At 35.7% G+C, this 20,169-nt stretch overlaps 2 protein-coding genes across 7 annotated transcripts in view; one reads left to right on the top strand and one right to left on the bottom strand.

Moving 5' to 3' along the window:
- Positions 1-20,169, top strand: part of LOC139983650 (uncharacterized) — a 468,492-nt gene that overhangs the window by 257,903 nt on the left and 190,420 nt on the right. The gene's annotated exons all lie outside the window — the stretch shown is intronic.
- On the bottom strand, positions 427-4,731 carry LOC139983669 (uncharacterized). Of its 3 annotated transcripts, none has more exons than XM_071997387.1 (4): positions 4,446-4,731; positions 3,395-3,547; positions 2,629-2,747; positions 427-1,981 (listed from the first exon to the last, which is right to left on the bottom strand). In XM_071997387.1, exons 2-4 carry the CDS (start codon positions 3,495-3,497, stop codon positions 1,892-1,894), a joined length of 312 nt encoding a protein of 103 aa, XP_071853488.1. In that variant the 5' UTR covers positions 3,498-3,547; positions 4,446-4,731; the 3' UTR covers positions 427-1,891. The 3 variants fall into 3 exon arrangements, with proteins under 3 accessions (XP_071853488.1, XP_071853491.1, XP_071853490.1); XM_071997390.1 differs by lacking the exon at positions 4,446-4,731 and adding an exon at positions 4,091-4,404; XM_071997389.1 differs by lacking the exon at positions 4,446-4,731 and having other exon boundaries at positions 3,395-4,076.

Raw genomic sequence — 20,169 nt, 5'->3', positions numbered from 1 at the left:
TCAACTTGACCAGGAAATCCTGGTCAAATAAGCTTCACCAAGATCCTGGTTAATTTGTGACCAGGATTAATGGTCAGTTTGTGACCAGGATTAATGGTCAGTTTGTGACCAGGAATAATGGTCAGTTAGTGACCAGGGACAATGGTCAGTTTGTAACCAGGAAAAATATCAGAGGTTTAACAAATTACCTGGTTCTTTATCCATAGCATAATCAGGGTTTTATTCATTATTTTATGAGACATCATTGTCAGATTGTAAACCCACCTCTTTATCAAATAACCTAGGCCCAGGACAAAACACAGCCTATAGACTTCCCTGGATAATGCATAACAAAAGCATTGTAATGTGGCGTAGAACATATTCGGAACAACAAACTGAAACGCCAACAAGTAAATACGTGTACAAAATTTAAACAAGTACAAAAAGTAGAGGGTGTAACTATCTATTTGAAAACATCTTTAGTAAATCTTCAATAAACAAATAGTAAAACATGAATGTAAACGTAAGAGAATGTTTGATGGCAAGTGGTGTAAATATATACATAGTATAATCAGGCAAATGCATTCGAAGGATGAGAGGAATAATGGACGGATATAAAGAAGGTAAAACTTCTACTAGTGTTTGCATCATATTAACAAGTAAACATGTAAACTTTAAAACAACATTATGGCAAGTATTTCACATACTTAAAGTACAGCTATTACTACTAAAAAAATACAGCTAAAATTACTACAAAATACATGGATAGCACACATGGTGAAAGATTTGAAGTTTAAAGTAAGCATATAACTACAATTAATTACTTTTAAAACTTTTAAGGAAAATAATGTTGTACTACCGCCTTTAGTCATCTTTTCTTAAAATATTCCAGCAGGAGTTGAATAGGGAAATCTTTTGAACTGCTGAAAAGGTTTAGTCATTATTATTCAAAACCCATAGAGGGCAATCAAATACAACGTAGGTTCTTATACTATGATGAACCATACATGAATTTCGCATCACATGTAATTTTTGTGCTACAAGGATGTCAGATGTTGACCTTTGTTCCTTTTTGACATGGAACAATGAAAATTATGTACTTCAAACAAGTTTCGATTTCAGTATGATTTAATCATAGATCTAACTATTCATAACGGTTTCAGTTTGTCAAATGACCCTTGTTTCCATGAACAACAATACCATGTCTATGAAGTTTAAAATATACAACTAATTTTGATTTATCATGCTATGAGTGAAAATAAAAGTGTTAAGAAATTGTTCATGAACTGAAAAGTCTTGTCTATGTAAAACAAAAAGTATTATAAAGGACTAGAGGAGAAACTTGATGGACTGACCTGTCCCTAAGGTTGAACAATGAATACTAACTGAATGCATAGTTCTGGTCTTTGACAGATAAGTACACACAAATTAAAAGCAACTTTACGATGTATTGAAAACTTAAAAACCTGTGTGTATGACTGTAGATTCATCTTGGAGACTGGTTGGAAGAATTGCTACAAATGTTGACAAAGATAGGCCAACTATGGTACTGTAGATAGGAAGAAAAGTTATAACAAACGAATGATATCCATGGCAAGTTTCCACATGTCACAAACCATTACAATAAAAAAAAGAATGAACAATAGTTGGAGATAAGTGATGATGTTTCAAGCTTCTGGCATCAGTCATCCATTCCTGCTTTCAATGCAGCCCTCATTGCAATCACGGCAGGTGATGTTTTCGATTTGACTTTAGTGTCCAGTCCGTATAGAACCATCTGGACAAACTCCCATGTGACCACACATTGCCACGGATAGTGAAGGTCTAATACATATAACAACTTGAAGCAAACATCAAGAGCCTTTAGTAGGGTCTGCTGCTCTAATCCATGCCCATCCGCCACAACAAAAATTTAATGGGCAGCATCCCGATAAGCCATTATTAAGACAAAGGGCTGGTGGTTGTCAACTTCCTCCAAGTATTTGGGCATGTTGGTGCCAACCTTCAAAAAACAGAAAAAAAGCAGATTTAAATACACACTTCCTGGAAAAGAACACTTTGAAAAGTTTGAAGGTATGCTGCATTGGCCCCAAATATGCCAGATATTCAAATATGGTCACCTTCGGGCAAAATTTTAAAGTCTTTAACCACCCTGGAAGAAATTTACCTCACAAGACATTTAGTCATCTTTTTAAAAAAAGTAACTAGTCATGTCTATAAACAGACATGCAACCTTGTCTGTTGTAGCCTTATTTTTGGAAGTTCCTTTTTTATCCTTTTAAACAATAAAAAACTTGGAAAATAAGTCCATTAGGAGAGTTCGTTTACAACTTTAAACAAGGGAAGCTCCCCACTTTACCAGTTCCCACTACTGCCAGTACTATAAGAAAAAAGAAAAAAACATTTTACAGCGTAAAACTGCCAGTACTATAAGAAAAAAAAAAACATTTTACAGCGTAAAAGAGCATCATGAAAGACTGGTTGCAAAGACCCAATTGGTCGAAGATACTGCATAGTCACTGCAATTTTCACAGCTGATAGTGTGTTTTACTACAAACTCATCAGTCTGCATGTCAATTGTTACAAATAACAACTGTTTCATTGATTTGTGACAACTTGAGTGTTACTGTAGAAGCCATAATAACTTACAGGTTGAAGATCCACAAAGGATTTCATCGCATCATCAATGCTGCACCTCTTCTTCCCATTTCTCCCAGATGGTAAAATGCAGGGCAACAAATTAAATCCAATGTTACTCTTATTTTCATCTGAAAAATACAGAAAATGCAGAAACCAATCTTTGAATAACTACTTCAGTTTTAAATAATGTTGACTCCGTTTTGCTTATCACACAACGCAAACTTCAGCTTGTGCATTTTTTACCTTTCTGTCAGCTGCAAACACCATTAGTTAATGTTTGAATGCTGCAACATACATGTATGTTGCAGCCTGCCAAAACACATCTACACACATGTGTACAAACATATATATGTAAATAGACCTGTATCTAGTTTCCCAACACAAGATTAAGATGTCATATAGCAGAAGAAGGAATATTAACATAATTTTGGGAAACATGCGGGTTAACATATTTTGGCATATGTTAACCCGTATTGTTCAGAGTCATAAGTGACTTCATGCATCATCTTCACAGTGATTACTACTTTAATACATTGATTAAAAATAGTTGAGCAACAGCAAGTGTTGTCCTTTGGTGTACAATGTGTGCATCAATATCAACTTGGATCTACTGGTTTTGACTACATTACTGCTGTTTGTTATATTATAAAATCTTGAAGCTCCAATTTGAACTTCTCTCTGAAAGTATATTACATAAACAACTAAAAGCAATCAAACTATCAATGCAATTGCATGATATCTAGTTGAAAAATGTATGATAGCAATATGTACATACCAGAATCAAGCCTGTTTGATTTGACGTTGAGATATGATTGCCACTTTCTCTGCAGATCTGCATACTGCAAAACCTTTTCAACGAAGGGCAAGGTCCACTGCATGAAAATGTTATCTGCAACATTAGGATTAATTCTGCGAAATCCATCTCAATCTTAAAAAGAGAGGAAGAGAGAAAATGCAACACCTTCATACATGGGTTGTACAAGATATATGAAGCCGAGGAAGAAGTTCTGTTCAATGTTCCACCCACCTATCCACCTTTCATTCATCCGTATATCTTAACACAACACATATTTAGTCAAGAGAGAATGACAAAAAAATGTGTACTTTCTTTTAAGGGACAAGGGGACCTATGAAGTTAGGTTGTCATAGCAAATGGGCCAATTTTTTAGGGATAAGCCTCTCAATTGCAATGTGAGATATTACTGGGTTGATTAATGGTTCAGTGGGAGACCTGTTGTTATATTATTATTGTCCTGACACATACTGTAGTACTAGCCTAACTTAGTAACAATTAACAGTGGGGACTAACATTAGTATACGCTTAGCCATTAGTATCAGCAGGCCTAGCCTAATACTGTTAGGATATGCGTAGCCTATGCACAAACTAAAGAGAGTTGCAATCGTGATATGGTAGTTGCTACAGTAGGCTAAATTTCTGTCGTCAAATTTTGCCAAAACAAACAAGAGTTACCATTTTTAGTGGCGGTTCGCTCCTTTTTAGGGCAGTTATTTACAGGGCGGCATAAGTCACGGCAACTGGTTTAATGTGGGCCTAGCCTTGGCATTGTCTGCATTATATTAGCCTTCGAACAGGACTGTGCAAAATTTGAGGTACTAAAGTAAAGCACAGCCATGTTCGACAGCTAGCAATGTGTAGGCTTATCCATTGCTAGACCTGTCATAACGTTGGGCCTAGCCCTTTCACTAAGTCAACTTAGTGTTAGCCCACTTTATTGGCCTACCGAACGTCTGTTAAGACAATCGCACGTATTTCAAAGAAAATAGGTCAAACCTTTCTGCATCACAATAATCAAAACAAACTTTACCTTCAAATATATCATTCAGTGATGATAGATTCCATTATGCTAATTTTTCTTTGACAAACTCATCCATGGTTTCTGGCCTGATGTGAAATCTTTCGACCGACACTGTGCTCGTTACTAAAATCCCGCGAAGTTAGCATGTCAATTACGTCACTGAATTCAACCAGGAAAGTAGTTAAAAGTTAGAGCGTGATAAAATTCAAATCAGGCTAACCAGGATACGGGTTGGCTGCTAATATTTTAACCCCAATGGTGTCACTTTGAGGTAACCAGGATTATTTCACCAGAACGTTTTTAGAGTGTGCTTCCAATTTCATTTGAACACTCGAATCCATAGTACGTTGATTGTAGAGAGACAATCAGGAACATTCCATCGTTATACCTTGAGGACATATCCTCATATAATGTTACCTGTATATAGATTAATCGATAATATTCATAAAATAAATTGAAAAATAAATAAAATGTAACCAATTAATCACTGCTGAATTGAATGATTATTGTTTATGTGCTGAATGTAATCTGTGCTTTGAAATCATCTTCGTTTACACACTTTCCTAATTTGTATTTCATTCGGCTTATGTGAGTTGTTATCTATATCTAAATGTCAAAATAAAATAAAACTGCACACAAAGATAAATACGGGTTGAATGACTAGTTTAAATGTGTAAATTTACTTCCCAAAATTTACACATATTTTCAATTATATTACCATCAAAGTATGAGTAATTTTATACAGATTTGATGAGTAGATAATATGCATACTCATTATAGCTGAGTATTTCTACTCACATTCCTCCTTTACTCGTCTGTCCCAATTTTAACACACTATTGGTTTTAATACTCGTATGCATCTGTAGCTGAGTAAAATGACACAGTAAAATATTTAAAAAGACAAGTTTTAAGCATTTTCTCTTTATTTTATATAATTCTTTTGGTAATAAAAAATCAGTTATCCAGCTCTTTTAACAACATATTTCTATGATTTTGGTTGATAAAAATTTTATGAATTAAATGATCAATACAAACAATGCAGTTATGAAGAGCTACTCTGTTCCCTTTACACACAGATCCAGATATATAGAGGGACCTTCAAAGTTGTTTTTTTTATAATAAACAGGCTTACTGAGATTGTGAAAACACTGTAGTCAGCCCTCTTAATCACATTTACTTGTTTGACAAGTTTCAGTTGTTTTGCTGCTGCTAGAAGTAACATATCATAATAATTCAAGACTAGTTATTGTAACAATATACTTTGTAAAGTATATGAATACTGTAAAACAAACTAAAATAATGTACAGCAGCTTGCTTCTTTAAGAACAGCATGCTGAATTACCATGTGATGAAGAAACATATATAGCAACTCGACATACCTCTTATATCCAACTAGTTAAGTAGCAATTGTTATCTTCTTTTTACATGAAGTGTTCTAAAAGACACTAAAAGGATGATGATAATGTTATAACAAAATCCAACTTACTTTAACATTTACTTTACTTCAGGTTTCAGTGTGAAATCATAGTGAAGTTACATATTTTGACAGCGACATACATTTATAAGTAGTTACCATAACAAACAAAATGAAACAGTGAAGGTTCAATATTAAAGATAAAATGTAAATCTTAAAAGGAGTTTGCAGCAATGATATCAGCTACTGTCCGAGGATAAAAGATCACATGTACATATTGGGTCTGCTTTCAGTTTGAGCAATAGCATTCCATAAAATAATGTTGCATTCGGCTATCTTTGGATAATGTATGTTAAATACCTAAAATGATTCCACAAGAAATCCATCCTTCCATGAAAGTTAATTAAGTTAAACCCCTATCCATGAAACATGCTTAATATGAACACCAAAGTATATGAATACCAAAACCAAAAAATAAGAGAATTCCAGCAACTTGCTTTCCTTTGACAGCTGCATGCTGATTACCCAGTGATGAAAATCATATGTAATAACTCAATGTTCCTCTTACATCTAAGTAGCTTTCCCTTTATCTTAACATCTCTGCATCAATTATTCTTCTTTAAATGGAGTACTTACTGACTTTACTAAGGGGTATGAATGTAAGATTTCTTCTCTTGACTCTTAAAGTATGAGATTCACATAATGAAATCCATTGTACTTTAAGATAACACTTTCAGAGTGAAATTATAGTAAAGCTACATATTTAGAAAACATAAGACTTAAAACAGTCACAATAACAACACAGAATGGAATGATGAAGGTTTAATATCAAAGACAAAGTTTTCAGCAAATTTTATCAGGTACTGTCTGGGAATGAAAGCTTAGTCAAAACTAAATACACACATCGTAATGGTTTGACTGCTTTCAGTTTGAACAAGCAGCATTCCATAAAGTTATAAATGTCTTTGGTTGCCTTTAGGTATTGCATGTCAAATATCCAAAAAGATTCTACAAGTAAAGCCAGTCCTTCCATGAAAGTTTTACAACTGCATACCTCCACCTGCTCGCAATTGACCGCAAATCCATCTGCCTCGAAGATGTTCTTGCTGCTGACCAATAAAAATGGTGCTAAGTTCTCCTGAAATGACATTAAAAGAGGGAATATAAAAATGGTGTAAAGAAAAGTGAAAATGTTTTACTTATAACTTGCCCTATAACATCAATATAAATGTAGGTTGAAGGACCTGCACTGAACGTGACCTCTTCTGACATCAAATGACCTTTGACCTGCAAGGAAGCATTTCGTTTTTTCTGCTCACCATTGGCAATCTACATCCCAAGTTTGATGTTCAACCAACTTGTACATTTTGTGTTAATGTGTTTGAAAGCAGCATTAACACACGCAAGTCAAGTCGGTAGTACCACTCCCATGTTTACATACACAAAACCATCAACTTTTCATAGATTTCTTCGTACTTTGCTAAGAAATCTTTGATATACAGTACACATGCTTTTAATCTTACAACCCCTGAATAGATTTACAAATGTATCTGTGCATTATAACATGTATTGCCACTTCAGTAGTGAATATGTAAAAAACTTACGTTACTGTGGTCATCTTTGGTGCCCATGATTGATGATGGATTCTTCTTAAACAGTGATGACAGGAAAGACAGTGCAGCGATTACTTTGATCTCTATTTGGGAGTAAATTGGGAATAACAATTTAGAACAAACAATCAACATATCTACAGACTACTAATTTCAAAGAGGGAAAATTCTGCCAGATTGATATTGAGTGATATGCCAATATTTCCATATCATGGTAACTGAAAAGAGTGTAATTAAATAACATTCAACAGAATGGCATTCCTGGGACATACAGGTAACAAGCCCCATACTTCAGAGACCCATTCATTGTGCTATTTGATAAGACAAAATCTATTATTAAGCCATCTTACTTTTTCACCATCTCGAGTTCAGTTAAAGGTATACAGTATGTACTGCCCGTAAATATGCTAGAATTCCAAATATGGCCAATTTTGGTAAAATAGGCTCGCATCAATGTAACAAAAACTTTACAGTCATTTTCTCCATGCTGACTTAATTTTCTATGAGTCCTTGGTCAATGTGGAAAAATTAGGAGGGTGCACAACATCCTCTGAGAAATCGCTACTGAAAACTTTTAGTAATGTTAGAAGGCAAAATGTAGGCCAGGTCATTAGTGATGACCTAACAGTGGATCAATACTTTTCAACTTGAATGCCTCAAAAATCAGTTATCTGTGATGCATAAATATGTTAATATTTGTAAATATGATGGTTTACACAGCTTTTACACCATCTTCATTATACATGTATGTACCTTCAGCTTTTTCCATTGTTACAGCTTCTGTCAACTTGTTTGCAAATGTTGTCTTGATGAAATTTTCAGCATGTTTGTCCTTGTATGGGAAGTGCAAAATACCTTCGACAAATGGCCTCAAGTTCTTTGTATTTGTTGTCACACCAGCAACACCAGTAATCCTCTCAAACTCATTGTGAATATGTAGAAGATAGAGTAGGGTCAATGTAATGCTATAGTGATGCTACTGCTTTGATATTTAGTTGACTGGTTCACAGTTGTTCCTCCTCATATCTCAAGAATGGGATTATCTGGTAGAGTATGGTCAACATCCACTCTTGTACTGCATTCTTGGCGGATAAAATTTACAGATATATACTTATCACTCTATTATAAGTTAAGTCTATATATCGTATGGAGAGAAAAACAAAAACCGTTCCCCTCAGTAGTTCTGACAGGATTCCTTGCTTTGACATTCACGGATGCATCATTATATTCTAACCTTTAAAGTTAAGCATGGAACGTTTCATTTGATAAAACATGACATAGTGATTATGTTAACTGCATATCAGAAACGTCTTAAATAAGGTCAACCCAGCAGTGTCCTGGAGGTAAAGAAGGCAGTACACACAATTTATCTTATAATGTCTTGTATATCGATCAACTGAATACAGTTGAAACTCTTTTCAAGTCGAACAGCTATAGCTATAAATGGACATAGTAAATGATCATACCTCAGTGATGCTAAAGAGAAATGGGTACTTTTCCTTAATGTCCTGTACCATCATCTTGTTGGTGATGTCGCCTCGTTGTTCATGGAATGTTATTTCCATTAAGGCATCCATCTAGGTTCACAAAAAACTAAAGTAAATTGAAGTGTTGATGACAGACTGTGAATTTGCTTTGACCAGAAACGCAAAATGCATTCAGGTTTCAATGACACAAAATGCTGATTAAACTGAAGAATCTCACATTTTGTGTAGTGGCCTTTGACCTGCACGAAAAGGAATGTGTCTCTTTTCTCCATAGCGTACATGCACATACCAAACGTGAGATCTATCCAAGTTTCCCTTCTTGAGATGTCCTGTTTACAAGCAAAGCACAACATACACACATATGCATACATATGCACATACACACGATCATGAATGCATTGGTTACCATTCTCATCAAAACCAAAAATGAAAGACGACAGACCAACTCATGCACAAGGTGTTTTGCTGCTGAGATTTAAAAACTATGGCATTCATGCAAACAAGTTTTGAACAGTACTGTGTGACAATTCAATGAGCAGAACCCTGTAAGTAAATTAATGTATAATCTCCAAATGTTCTATAAATGTGATTAACTTGAACTCCTCATTTGGGTATCAAAATGACTGTAAATAGCTACTAAGAAAAGAATGTTTTTGCTTCCCTACTTTATGTGCATCATATTGCTGCCATGATCTTCGCCTTCAAGTTCAGGTTGGTGTGAGACTTTCCTGACCTTCCTTCGTCTCTCTTCATCAACCAAGTTTCCCATACTTTTCCGTTCATTTCTAAGCTTGTCGGAAATTTGTAGTTTCCAATAATCCTAACAATGCAAAGGAAAAACAAAATTTTTAACAGGGAAAACAAAATGCACATATGCTATGCACTCAAAACATAAGGGTGAAGATGCAGGGAAATATAATGGGCCAACCAGAAAAATGAACAGTGAAGATTTGATGACATTGATGAGTTTATAGGCACCCAATCCTTGACCGAGAAGTGTTCATCTGCCATCTGGACGCCAACTGTTCTGAATCTCCAGATGTTTTCAGTTTAGGTCATGTATAGTGCACACCTCCCACCGCACTGCTAAGATGCGCTTCTGGGGTGAGGGGGCCAGCAACCCCACCCGTCAGTAGCTCCTAAGCTGCTGTGAACCACTGATTGGCTCATGTGGATTTATCTTATAGTGCCACACAGCCTATATAAGCTCTTGACTTATGTCAAGCTTCATGGGCTATTGTTCACTATAGCTTTTATAAAGAAAAAAATCTATGATGTTAGGACTAGATTGACAGAATCTTAAGGATATGGCAAATAACACATATACAATTTTTGACATCTTCTAACCTCAGGTGACTATTGACTTCCACCAAGACAGTAGGTTTCTTGCACTACATGTAGTGCATCTACATACCAACTGTGAGATCCCTCCAAGCTTTCCTACTTGAGATATCAGGTTTACAATTACACCATTTGACATATGTTGACCTCAGATGACATTTCACCTTTACCAAGACAATAGGCCTCTTGTACTCAATGTGTTACATCCACAACTATTATATTTCTGTAAGCGTCCCTCCACAAGGATATCAACATGTTTTATATGCTTCAAAATTTACCCAACTGACCTTTGAATTGTACTAAGAACAATATGCTCATATGTATGGCTGTAGATCAACTTGACAAAATATTTAGATTACCTTTGAAGGACTTACATATGGTTTTGCTGATGGTATGTTGTTTTGTGCTAGGCATGGGTACTCCTTAATCAGTTGTTATGCAACCTGTTCATAATGAAATCTGCTGGGGTATCTGTAGAAACAAACATATTTTACATTTGTTATGATTATCCAAACATACAGCTTCCAGGATGATTCTCTCATTCTCCATGTTATATATATGGTAAACTAACTATAGAAGATATTGAATACAAAGTTCCACACAAATGCAAAAGTGATACAGTGTAGTGCTTTTAAACAATGTACTGTAAGATAGGAATAATGTAATCCTCAAAACTGTTTATTGCAAAATAGAAAAACTATATTCCCTGCAACATGTTCAGTGAAATTTCTGATACTAAATTTTCACACTCAGTTTACAAAAAGATCAATTAGCTCATAGTTGATATTTAAAGGATAAATTCTGTTTACTTCAAATGATTACATCCACATTAAATGATGAAAACATGTGCTTTGAAAAATCTCTAGCATAACGGTATCCTACTGCAAACCACAGAGTGCTAATAACATGCTAACATTTATTGTAGTCCAACTCATTGAGCATACAGCTTTAATTGTATACCCAACCAGATGAGTGGTAGGATCATATACCTGGTTGTTGATTATTCATACAGAATGCTTGGTGTATGGGTTGGGGATGAAAATATGTAACTGTTTAGGTCTCAAAAATGCCTAGGTTCTATATGATCAATAACATGTATATTACCTTCCAAACTGTAGCATATAGTCATACAAGACTTGGATTAGTTGTCTTCTTTGCTTCGTCGTAGGGAAGATTCCCTGATCAAGAGTACTGCGTAGTTGTGGTGACATATTCTCACATGGTATCTTAACGTCGACAGGCCATGATTTCAACTCCAGTTTCACACTTCAATTTAGATGTATAAGCTATTAAGACTTGTCTTGTAGTTGGACTTGGGTTAGGCACAATGCTTTAGCCAGAGTACAGTCCAGCCATCACTTGGATCCACCCCCAAGCCTCCCCCCCCCCAAACACATAATTAAAAATAGATATACAACAACAATAATACTACTGTATTAATAATAACAGCAATAATCATATATAATACTCTCTTGTGTGGATAACATCTTTTGAAGCCCAACAAGTCTTTACAGCGTTGGTGCCCCCTCCGTATTTGCCCCATTTAATAATTTTGTCAGCCCCACCCCTGTCAAGAAGGTAAAATAGGTGGTTTCAATCCTTTGGAATGTTGTAAAAGCATACCACCAATCTGCATCAAAGCAATGTCAATGGGGGAAAAATGGCAAATATTAGATTCTGTGATTACATTTCTGGTTGCGCAGGAACTTGTGTCAATCTTACCCATATGATATTCTGACATGAGATGCCCTCGAGCTACTTGAGATTGATTCATAGTTACAATCACGTTTTTTACTAACCTAATTATTGGTAATTAATTAACTGTTTAATCAATTCCAGAAATTGCTGTGTACATGCTGTCAGTTGTACTGAAATCTGACCTTTCATAATCCTCCAAAATGTCAGTACGCTTATTTAATCTCTGCTGGTGATATTTCAGAAATGCATCAACATATTATGTTTCATGGACATTATCTTCACTCACGGTAAATTACTATGGTTCTAAATTAAACACATAATCCAACTTCAACATTGCCAGTTAAAAAGGTTGGTCTTGAGCATGTAAAAACCTATTCAGCAGGTAGTACAATGATTATATTTAAAAGAAAAGTCCAGGTCAAAATTTCGTTTTAGTATGTTACAGAGGAACATAATCAAAGCATGCTAGTGAAATTTGCATTCAATTCCTATGTACTGTTTTTGAGATATTGACAGCTGAAGTTATTTGATATTCTACCAAAAGTGAACTTGAAGCAAACAGGTGTGATGTCATAGTTGCACACTGACAAATAATGTTTTGTTTTTTCTTTATTTTTCAGTCTATTGATTTGACCTTTGATTGGATAGGGTTTCTAGTAGTGTGTCTAAAAGGGATGTGAAGTTTACAAAATACCAATACCTATGGTACATTCACATTATGGATGCATCCAATTGTGGAGTATAAAATTAGACGTAAATGTTAAAGGAAAACAAAACATTATTTATCAGTATGCAACAATGACGTCACACCTGTTTGCTCGCAAGTTCACTTTTGGCACGAAAAGTGGCAACTTCAACTATCAATATCTCAAAACGGTACAAAGCAATGGAATTAAATGCAAATTTCCCCAGAATCCTTAGATTATGTTCCTCTTTAACATATCAAAAAGGAAGTTTGACCTGGCATATTCTTTTAAGGCATGCATTTGTGCATATCATTTTGGGCAATTGTAAATATTAGTAGGCCTCCTGTACAATAGTTTATAAAGTTGCTTCATTATACGCTTAGTAGCTTAATGTTTTATGGCAGTGGGATTGATACAACTTCCTTTATCTCAGTGAGTCTAGAGCTGCTGAAATGCATAGCAGCCAGTAAGGAAACGAGAAAGATTTGTATGCACTGGTCTGTAAAGAATTTTGACATGCTGTGCATGCAACTTACCGTCCAGTGGCCCTTTTTGCTCTAGTGGTAGGTGGCTCTGATTCCTCTGCACTGGTTGTGAAAGAACTTGTCTGGTTTGTTGTTGCCACCTGCTCTATTTCACTTTCCAGTGAAGAAAAGGGGTCATTTTCCAGTGACTCTTCCATCACACTACTGAAGATAGATGAGCAAGCTGGAACTGGGTCACTTGTAAGTGTACTGCAAGTTGCAATATTAGTAAAGTCGCAGCTTTGCACTCTGACTTTGTCTCTGTTTTTGATCTCTGATTGATCAATCGTCAGCCACTCTCCCCAATCTTGGCTATATCGTTGAAGTTTAATTTCATATTCTTGTGGAATATGAAATAGATCTCTAACTTTTGTAATGACCTCATTTTGCGTTGCTGATAGAACCCGGTGTTCTGTTCCAAAGGACACTAATAAGACAATGGCCATATTCTGTACTGTACGGACTTCTTCAAACACAGGTATTATTTAAAACATGTACCCTTCCATCCCAATGTTCTGTGAAACAAAGATTTACAACATTAAGAAAGGCACACTATTGTCCTATTTTCTCCCATCACTGCATCAGTAACGTCTAATATTAATGATCCACAAAAGTCCATTGCCTTTGCAAATTCTTCAGGTTTAAGAAATGAAATCGCAAATGACAGTTCTGAACAAACTGCCATTGTAACTGTAAATGAAATAAGAAGAGAGGTAGATTCCATTCAACATAATTATGGAAATTCTTTTACATATCTATACCTTTGAACCACACATATACCATATTCAGTTGAGCCAACAGACAGGGGATGATAGTCTAACATATTTTCCGGTTTTAACAGATAAGGCCCCGATCATTTTTCTGTTGCAATGTAACAGTAATAAGTACGATGAAATTTACAATCCATACAGCTCTTTACCAAAAAGTATGCTTCTGAGTTATGTAACAATATTGTCTCTATTTTTGCAAACACCAACACACCTTCCATGACGTCAGATGCTACTACAAAATTTGGTCTATACAAAGTACCATTGATTGTAACAGAAGATGCAACTTGTATATTGTCAGTTTGAAGATGTTGTACTATTAAATTTCTCATCTTCGGACTAAATGAAAGAACACTTTGTGCCTTTAATCCTGTGGACATTACATTTTCCGTTCCGAAGAAGTTTACTGCACGGGAGTAATAACTCATTAAATTCTGATGTCGAGACGCAAGTGTTTTGGCTAGGTTTTTGCGATTCTTTGTTTTCCTAGCAAGGTCTTATAAATAGCTATGTTTAGCTTTAAATCTTATTGTTGAGCAATTAACAAGTGGACCAAACTGTTCCATTTGTTTACTGTAGTGTGTTAAATAGTGCATATTTGGTGTTAAACCACCCTCTGGAAAAACCAACAAATAGTAGTTAAGGAAATCTTCAACAACACAGATGGGACGAGCCTGTTATGGCAGCCACCTAGTCACGCTGATTTCGGCCTCTGGATTTATTGTTATTTTATCCAAGTTAATCCTCAGCTTTCGAGTTTTTTTATTATAAATCGTAAAGAGTCCATCGCACAAAATGAGCAAGACCCGTGGTAGACCAGTCGGTAGCCTAGGTAAGAAGAAAAAACAGGCCATAGAATCACGTTCCCAACCGTCGATTAGCCAAGCTATGTCAGCCATAGGAGAAGAACACGAGGACGAGTTACACGAGAGCCTGTCGGACTCAGAGGTAACCAGTATTCAAAAAGAGGCAAATTTTGACCTCACACAGAGACTGGAGAATGCAGTGGAAAAGGCAATTCATGGAATGTCTTCAGAGCTACTCAAGCTCAAAAAGAACTTTCAACGTGAATTAAAGTTACATTCCGAAGAAATCAATAAACTAAAGTCAGAGAATTCCAAACTGAACAGACTGTGTGCAGATTTAGGAAACCGTGTAACAAACCTTGAGAGTTCACTCGATTTGCACTCATCATTGCTTAACAAGAACGAACGTTTTCTCCGGAAAAATAACTTGCGGATCGTTGGTAACAAAACACAACCGAGTGAAGACTGCCTAGAAATCACCAAAGAAGTTCTGAAAAAGGTGGGCATTCAAGATGCCAAACTGGAGAGAGCCCATAGAGATGGAAAAGCTGTACAGGGAAGAAGCAGGCACATTCTTGTTAAACTTTCGTTTTTTCAAGATAAGCTCTTTGCCATGAAGTACGCAAGGGAAAAGCTAAAAGGTTCCGATTATTTCATCACTGACGATCTTACCTTGACTGACCTTATGGAAAAGAAGAGATGGGCCAAGGAGGTATCAGATTTGTACAAGAGTGGGACCAAACTACGTTTCCAGCGAGGAATGTGGAGGAAGGAGAACGGCCAAGCTTATTCTTTCTCTGCCTCATAGATTAGACTAAAGTGGTCAGTTACAAAAGCCCTTACTCTCATTTACACATTTCCTTTTTCATATCGTTGGATTCTATGTGAGGAATATTTTCATTTTCATTGTTTTCATCCAGCCTGGAAGTAAGAGGCGATTGATCGGTTATGGATCTGGACCTAGCTCTGTATATACTTTGTGCTCTTCTGCCTCGATTTTATGTGAGAAATATTTCATTGTGTTTATCATGCTGGAAGTAGGAGGCTATTGATAAATTAGGGATCTGGATCTATGGTGCTCTATATATTATGTGCTCTTCTGCCTTGTTGTTTTGTGAGGATTATTGATGTTAAAGGTCATTAGTCCAGAACCGGATGTGCTGCCCTAACGTTCGTTTTTTTTTTTCAATGTTGGTCACATGTTTGTATTTTTGTGGCCCTTTTTCGATGGGACCCTGGACACGGAACGTCTACACTTACAGTAAACCATGTTTTGGGTCTAGTTTTCCCGTTGGATTGACTTTAATTTTTCTTACTTTTTTCCTATCCTCCTTGATAATGATGCTTACAATTGTAATTATGTATATATGTCATACTGCTTCACTTATATTGTGTTTATTGGATATGCCTGAGTCTCATATCGTTAGCTTTTGCAAGTCTATTGTGTTCGGATCCCTCTTGCAATATCATGGCCGGTGAGATAAGTTTCATTTCGTTTAATGCAAGAGGGCTAAGGCAATCCAAAAAACGTAGACATTTGTTCTCTTATTTACATAGGTGTAAAGTCGATGTTTGCCTTATACAGGGAACGCATAGTTGCTTAAATGATGTGGGATATTGGAGTAGGGAATGGGGGGGGGATTGTTTTTTCACATGGTACCACAAACAGTTGTGGAATCTGCACTTGATTTAATCATAGCTTTGATGGAAAAAATTGTAAAAGAAAGTATTCATAATTACGGTAGATATATTATTTTGGACATTATCCTGGAAGAGAAAGTACTTTCCATTGTCTGCTTATATGGTCCAAATCCTGATAGTCCTGATTTTTTCTCAGAGATTTCTAATACTTTGCAGTATTTCCAGGGGGATTCTATTATAGTAGGAGGGGATTTTAATTTCGTTTTTAACATAGACCTGGATAAGAAGGGAGGTCATCATAGGACAAATTTTAAAGCACGTGACCAATGTATCTCCTTGATGACATTTCACGACTTGATTGACATATGGAGAGAAAGGAACCCGCTCTCGAAGCACTTCACTTGGAGTTCTAATGTAACTCATGGTATCCATTGTAGACTTGATTTTGTACTGGTTTCTCGTAACCTTGCTAACTCTTCTAGTAATGTCAGAATCTCCCCTGGTATTCAGTCCGATCATTCGTTTGTACATCTCAAGTTTAGCATCCATTCTGCTAAGAGAGGGCCAGGTTATTGGAAATTCAACAATTCCTTATTGGACGATGTGGTATTTGTGGAACTAATAACGAAATTGATTAGTACAGAACTGTCCTCAAATAATAATACTAATTCTGCCATTCAGTGGGAACTTCTTAAATTTAATATACGTTCGGTTAGTATGAAGTATTCCAAAGATAAGGCCAAAGAGCGTAGGCTTAAGGAAACTGATCTACTTTCTAAAATATCCGATCTTGAATGTCAGCTATTCCAGAATGAATGTCCTCATATCCGGGCAAAGCTAAGAAATGCTCAAACCGAGCTTTTAACCTTCTACGATTATAAGTTGAAAGGAACTATTATTAGATCTCGTGCAAGATGGGAAAAAAATACAAGGTATTTTCTTAATCTAGAAAAAAGAAATAGGAGTAATAATACAATTCGTAAGATCATTGGAGAAAACGGCCAAAGTTATTCAGAGAGTACTGATATTCTAATCAATATTAAAGATTTTTATAAGACATTATATACTTCTAACCATTGCCCCCCTTCTAACTTCTTTAATGAACTAGATCACCCCCAGCTGATCCTAGTTGATTCGAATTCTTGCGATGGACCTTTAGATGTAGAGGAATGTTTTAGTGCTCTTTCTTCAATGAAGAATGATAAGGCTCCTGGGAGCGACGGCCTAACTGCCAATTTTTATAAAAAGTTCTGGCATATTATTGGACAAGTGGTTATTAACTCTCTTAACTCTGGTTTTCAGGAGGGTGCTTTAACGGCAGAACAATCTAGGGGTATTATTACTGTCATACTGAAGCCAGGAAAAGACTCAACGCTTCTTAAAAATTATCGACCAATCACACTTTTAAACACTGACTATAAGATCGGGACTAAAGCAATTACTGCTAGACTTAAATGTGTTATCCATAAAATCATATGACCAAATCAAACTGGGTTTATGAAAGGCAAGTTCATTGGCGAAAACATCCGTTTTGTGTTAGATCTTATTGATTATGCGTCAAATCACAACATTCCTGGCTTACTCTTTCTTATAGACTTTGAAAAAGCCTTTGATAAGTTGGAATGGAATTTTATTGATTACACCCTGTCGTTCTTTAGCTTTGGTAATAGCCTTAGAGAGTGGATTACTGTGTTTTATAAGAGGGAAATGCATGTGTGTGTAATAATGGCTTTTCAACGGGTTTCTTCAACATCCAGAGGGGTGTTAGACAGGGATGTCCTTTGAGTCCTTATCTCTTTATACTTTGTGTGGAAGTGCTTGCTTTAAAGGTTATTTCAAACGTTAACATCAAAGGTATTAGGGTAGGGAATAATGTAATTAAATTATCACAATACGCAGACGACACTACGTTTTTTCTTGATGGTAGTAGGGATTCCTTTGAGGAAACCCTCAGTGTTCTGGACGATTTTAGATTAGCCTCTGGGCTTGCTATCAATATTTCTAAGTGTAATATAATGCCTTTGGGTCCGTATATTAATAATCTCCTTACTTGTATTAATGATCTAGCTTTGAATGTCACAACTGGTCGTGTTACTATGTTGGGTGTTTCTTTTACTCAAAATAGAGACGATCCCTTTCGTTTGAACTACCAACTTAAATTGTCTAGATTGTAAAAGTGCCTCCGGGTATAATCTGGTAGAGACCTGACCCCGATTGGTCGAAATATTATTGTCAAAACGTTTGCTCTTTCTCAACTGGTTTTCCTTTTCTTGGTTTTGCCAAACCCTCCAATTGGATTTATTAAAGAGCTCGAGAGCATTATTTTCGATTTCATTTGGGGAGGTAGTTCTGATAAAGTAAAGAGATCGTCAATGATAAATCGTTTAGCAGATGGGGGGGCTAAAGGTCATTCATATTAATAGTTTCATCAATAGCCTTAAGTGCACATGGATCAAACGTTACTGTAACAATATTCACGGTCCATGGAAAATTTTCTTTGATATGGAGCTTTACAAACTTGGCAAGCAGTTTCTGTTTCAGTGTAACTGCAACAAAAGAGATATAAGCATTCCAAATAATTTCGTAAGTCAGATTATTAAGGCTTGGTGTGAAATATCTTTTAATAATCCAACTGATAACTACGGTATTCATTTTTTGTGGAATAATTCTTACATTCGTATCAACAACCAAATTGTGTTTTTTAAGTTTTTATATGAAGCTAATGTCAAGTATGTGAGAGATCTTTTCGGCGAAAACGGGAGACCCTTAACCTTCCACATTTTTCGTACTAAATTTCCTTTCACTATCTATACTGGTTTAATTAATACGATATATTTTGAGTGACGTCGAGATTATGTTCAGAATTGTAATTTCCCCAATTGTAATGAGATTTGGCTGGATAAGGTCTTACATTCCAACTCTACTTCCCAGTGTATTTATTCCCGATATTTAGATAAAGTCGCTCAGATACTTACCACCAGCCGTAAACGGGCTAATGTGTTCAACAACTTGACGACTGAAGATTGGAATAGATTCTACAGTATACCTTGGTCAACAGTTTCCGAATCAAAAATCCAATATTTTCAGTTTAGAGTTTTACATAGAATAATTGGGGCCAATAAACTTCTTCATATCATCGGAAAATCCGACTCTCCAAACTGTACCTTTTGCGATACGCATATTGAAAGTATAGAACATCTGTTCTGGGAGTGTAGTGTGACATCCACCTTTATTTTAGGGGTTGAGACTATGTTATTAAATAAGCAATTCTTCTTCTCCAAGAAGGATATCCTTCTTAGTTTCGGTGTTGATGTAGCTCACCCATGCAATTTTCTTATTTTATATATGAAGCATTTCCTCTTTCAATGTAAATTGAATAAATGTATTCCTGCTGTAGAGGATTTCTTCTATAAATTTAAGTTTACAATAAGTGTAAAAAAGTACACACAACATCGATATCGTAGTAAAAGTAAGGTTAACTTTATGCAGCTTAAACAAGCCTTTAGGACATGTGATTCTCTTTTCCATTAATCTCGTTCGATCAATTGTGCTGTTTATTAGAACAACTGTTATTTTGTTATGACGTTTATTTAATCTGAAGCATCTATAGTATGAAAATATGAAGTCTGTTAATTTGACTGAAGTTATCAATAAATGGAGGGGAAAAAAATCTTCAACAACACCATGCAAATATGCTATCATCTGACCACTTTGCTTTTATTTGGAGCAAACACAAGACTTAGGATGTCATTTAACTGA

This window comes from Apostichopus japonicus, chromosome 16 (assembly GCF_037975245.1).
Source record: "Apostichopus japonicus isolate 1M-3 chromosome 16, ASM3797524v1, whole genome shotgun sequence".
In the NCBI taxonomy this organism is placed as follows: Eukaryota; Metazoa; Echinodermata; class Holothuroidea; order Aspidochirotida; family Stichopodidae; genus Apostichopus; species Apostichopus japonicus.
The sequence above is the reverse complement of the archived record's forward strand: the minus strand, read 5'-3'. Positions and strand labels throughout refer to the sequence as shown.

Excerpts from the sequence above, each read along its gene's own strand:
- LOC139983669 (XM_071997387.1), bottom strand. The coding sequence starts at position 3,497 with ATGCAGTGGACCTTGCCCTTCGTTGAAAAGGTTTTGCAGTATGCAGAT. Across the intron at positions 2,748-3,394 it reads ATCAAACAGGCTTGATTCTG|ATGAAAATAAGAGTAACATT; the intron begins GTATGTACATAT and ends TGTATTTTTCAG. Across the intron at positions 1,982-2,628 it reads CCTTTGTGGATCTTCAACCT|GTTGGCACCAACATGCCCAA; the intron begins GTAAGTTATTAT and ends TGTTTTTTGAAG.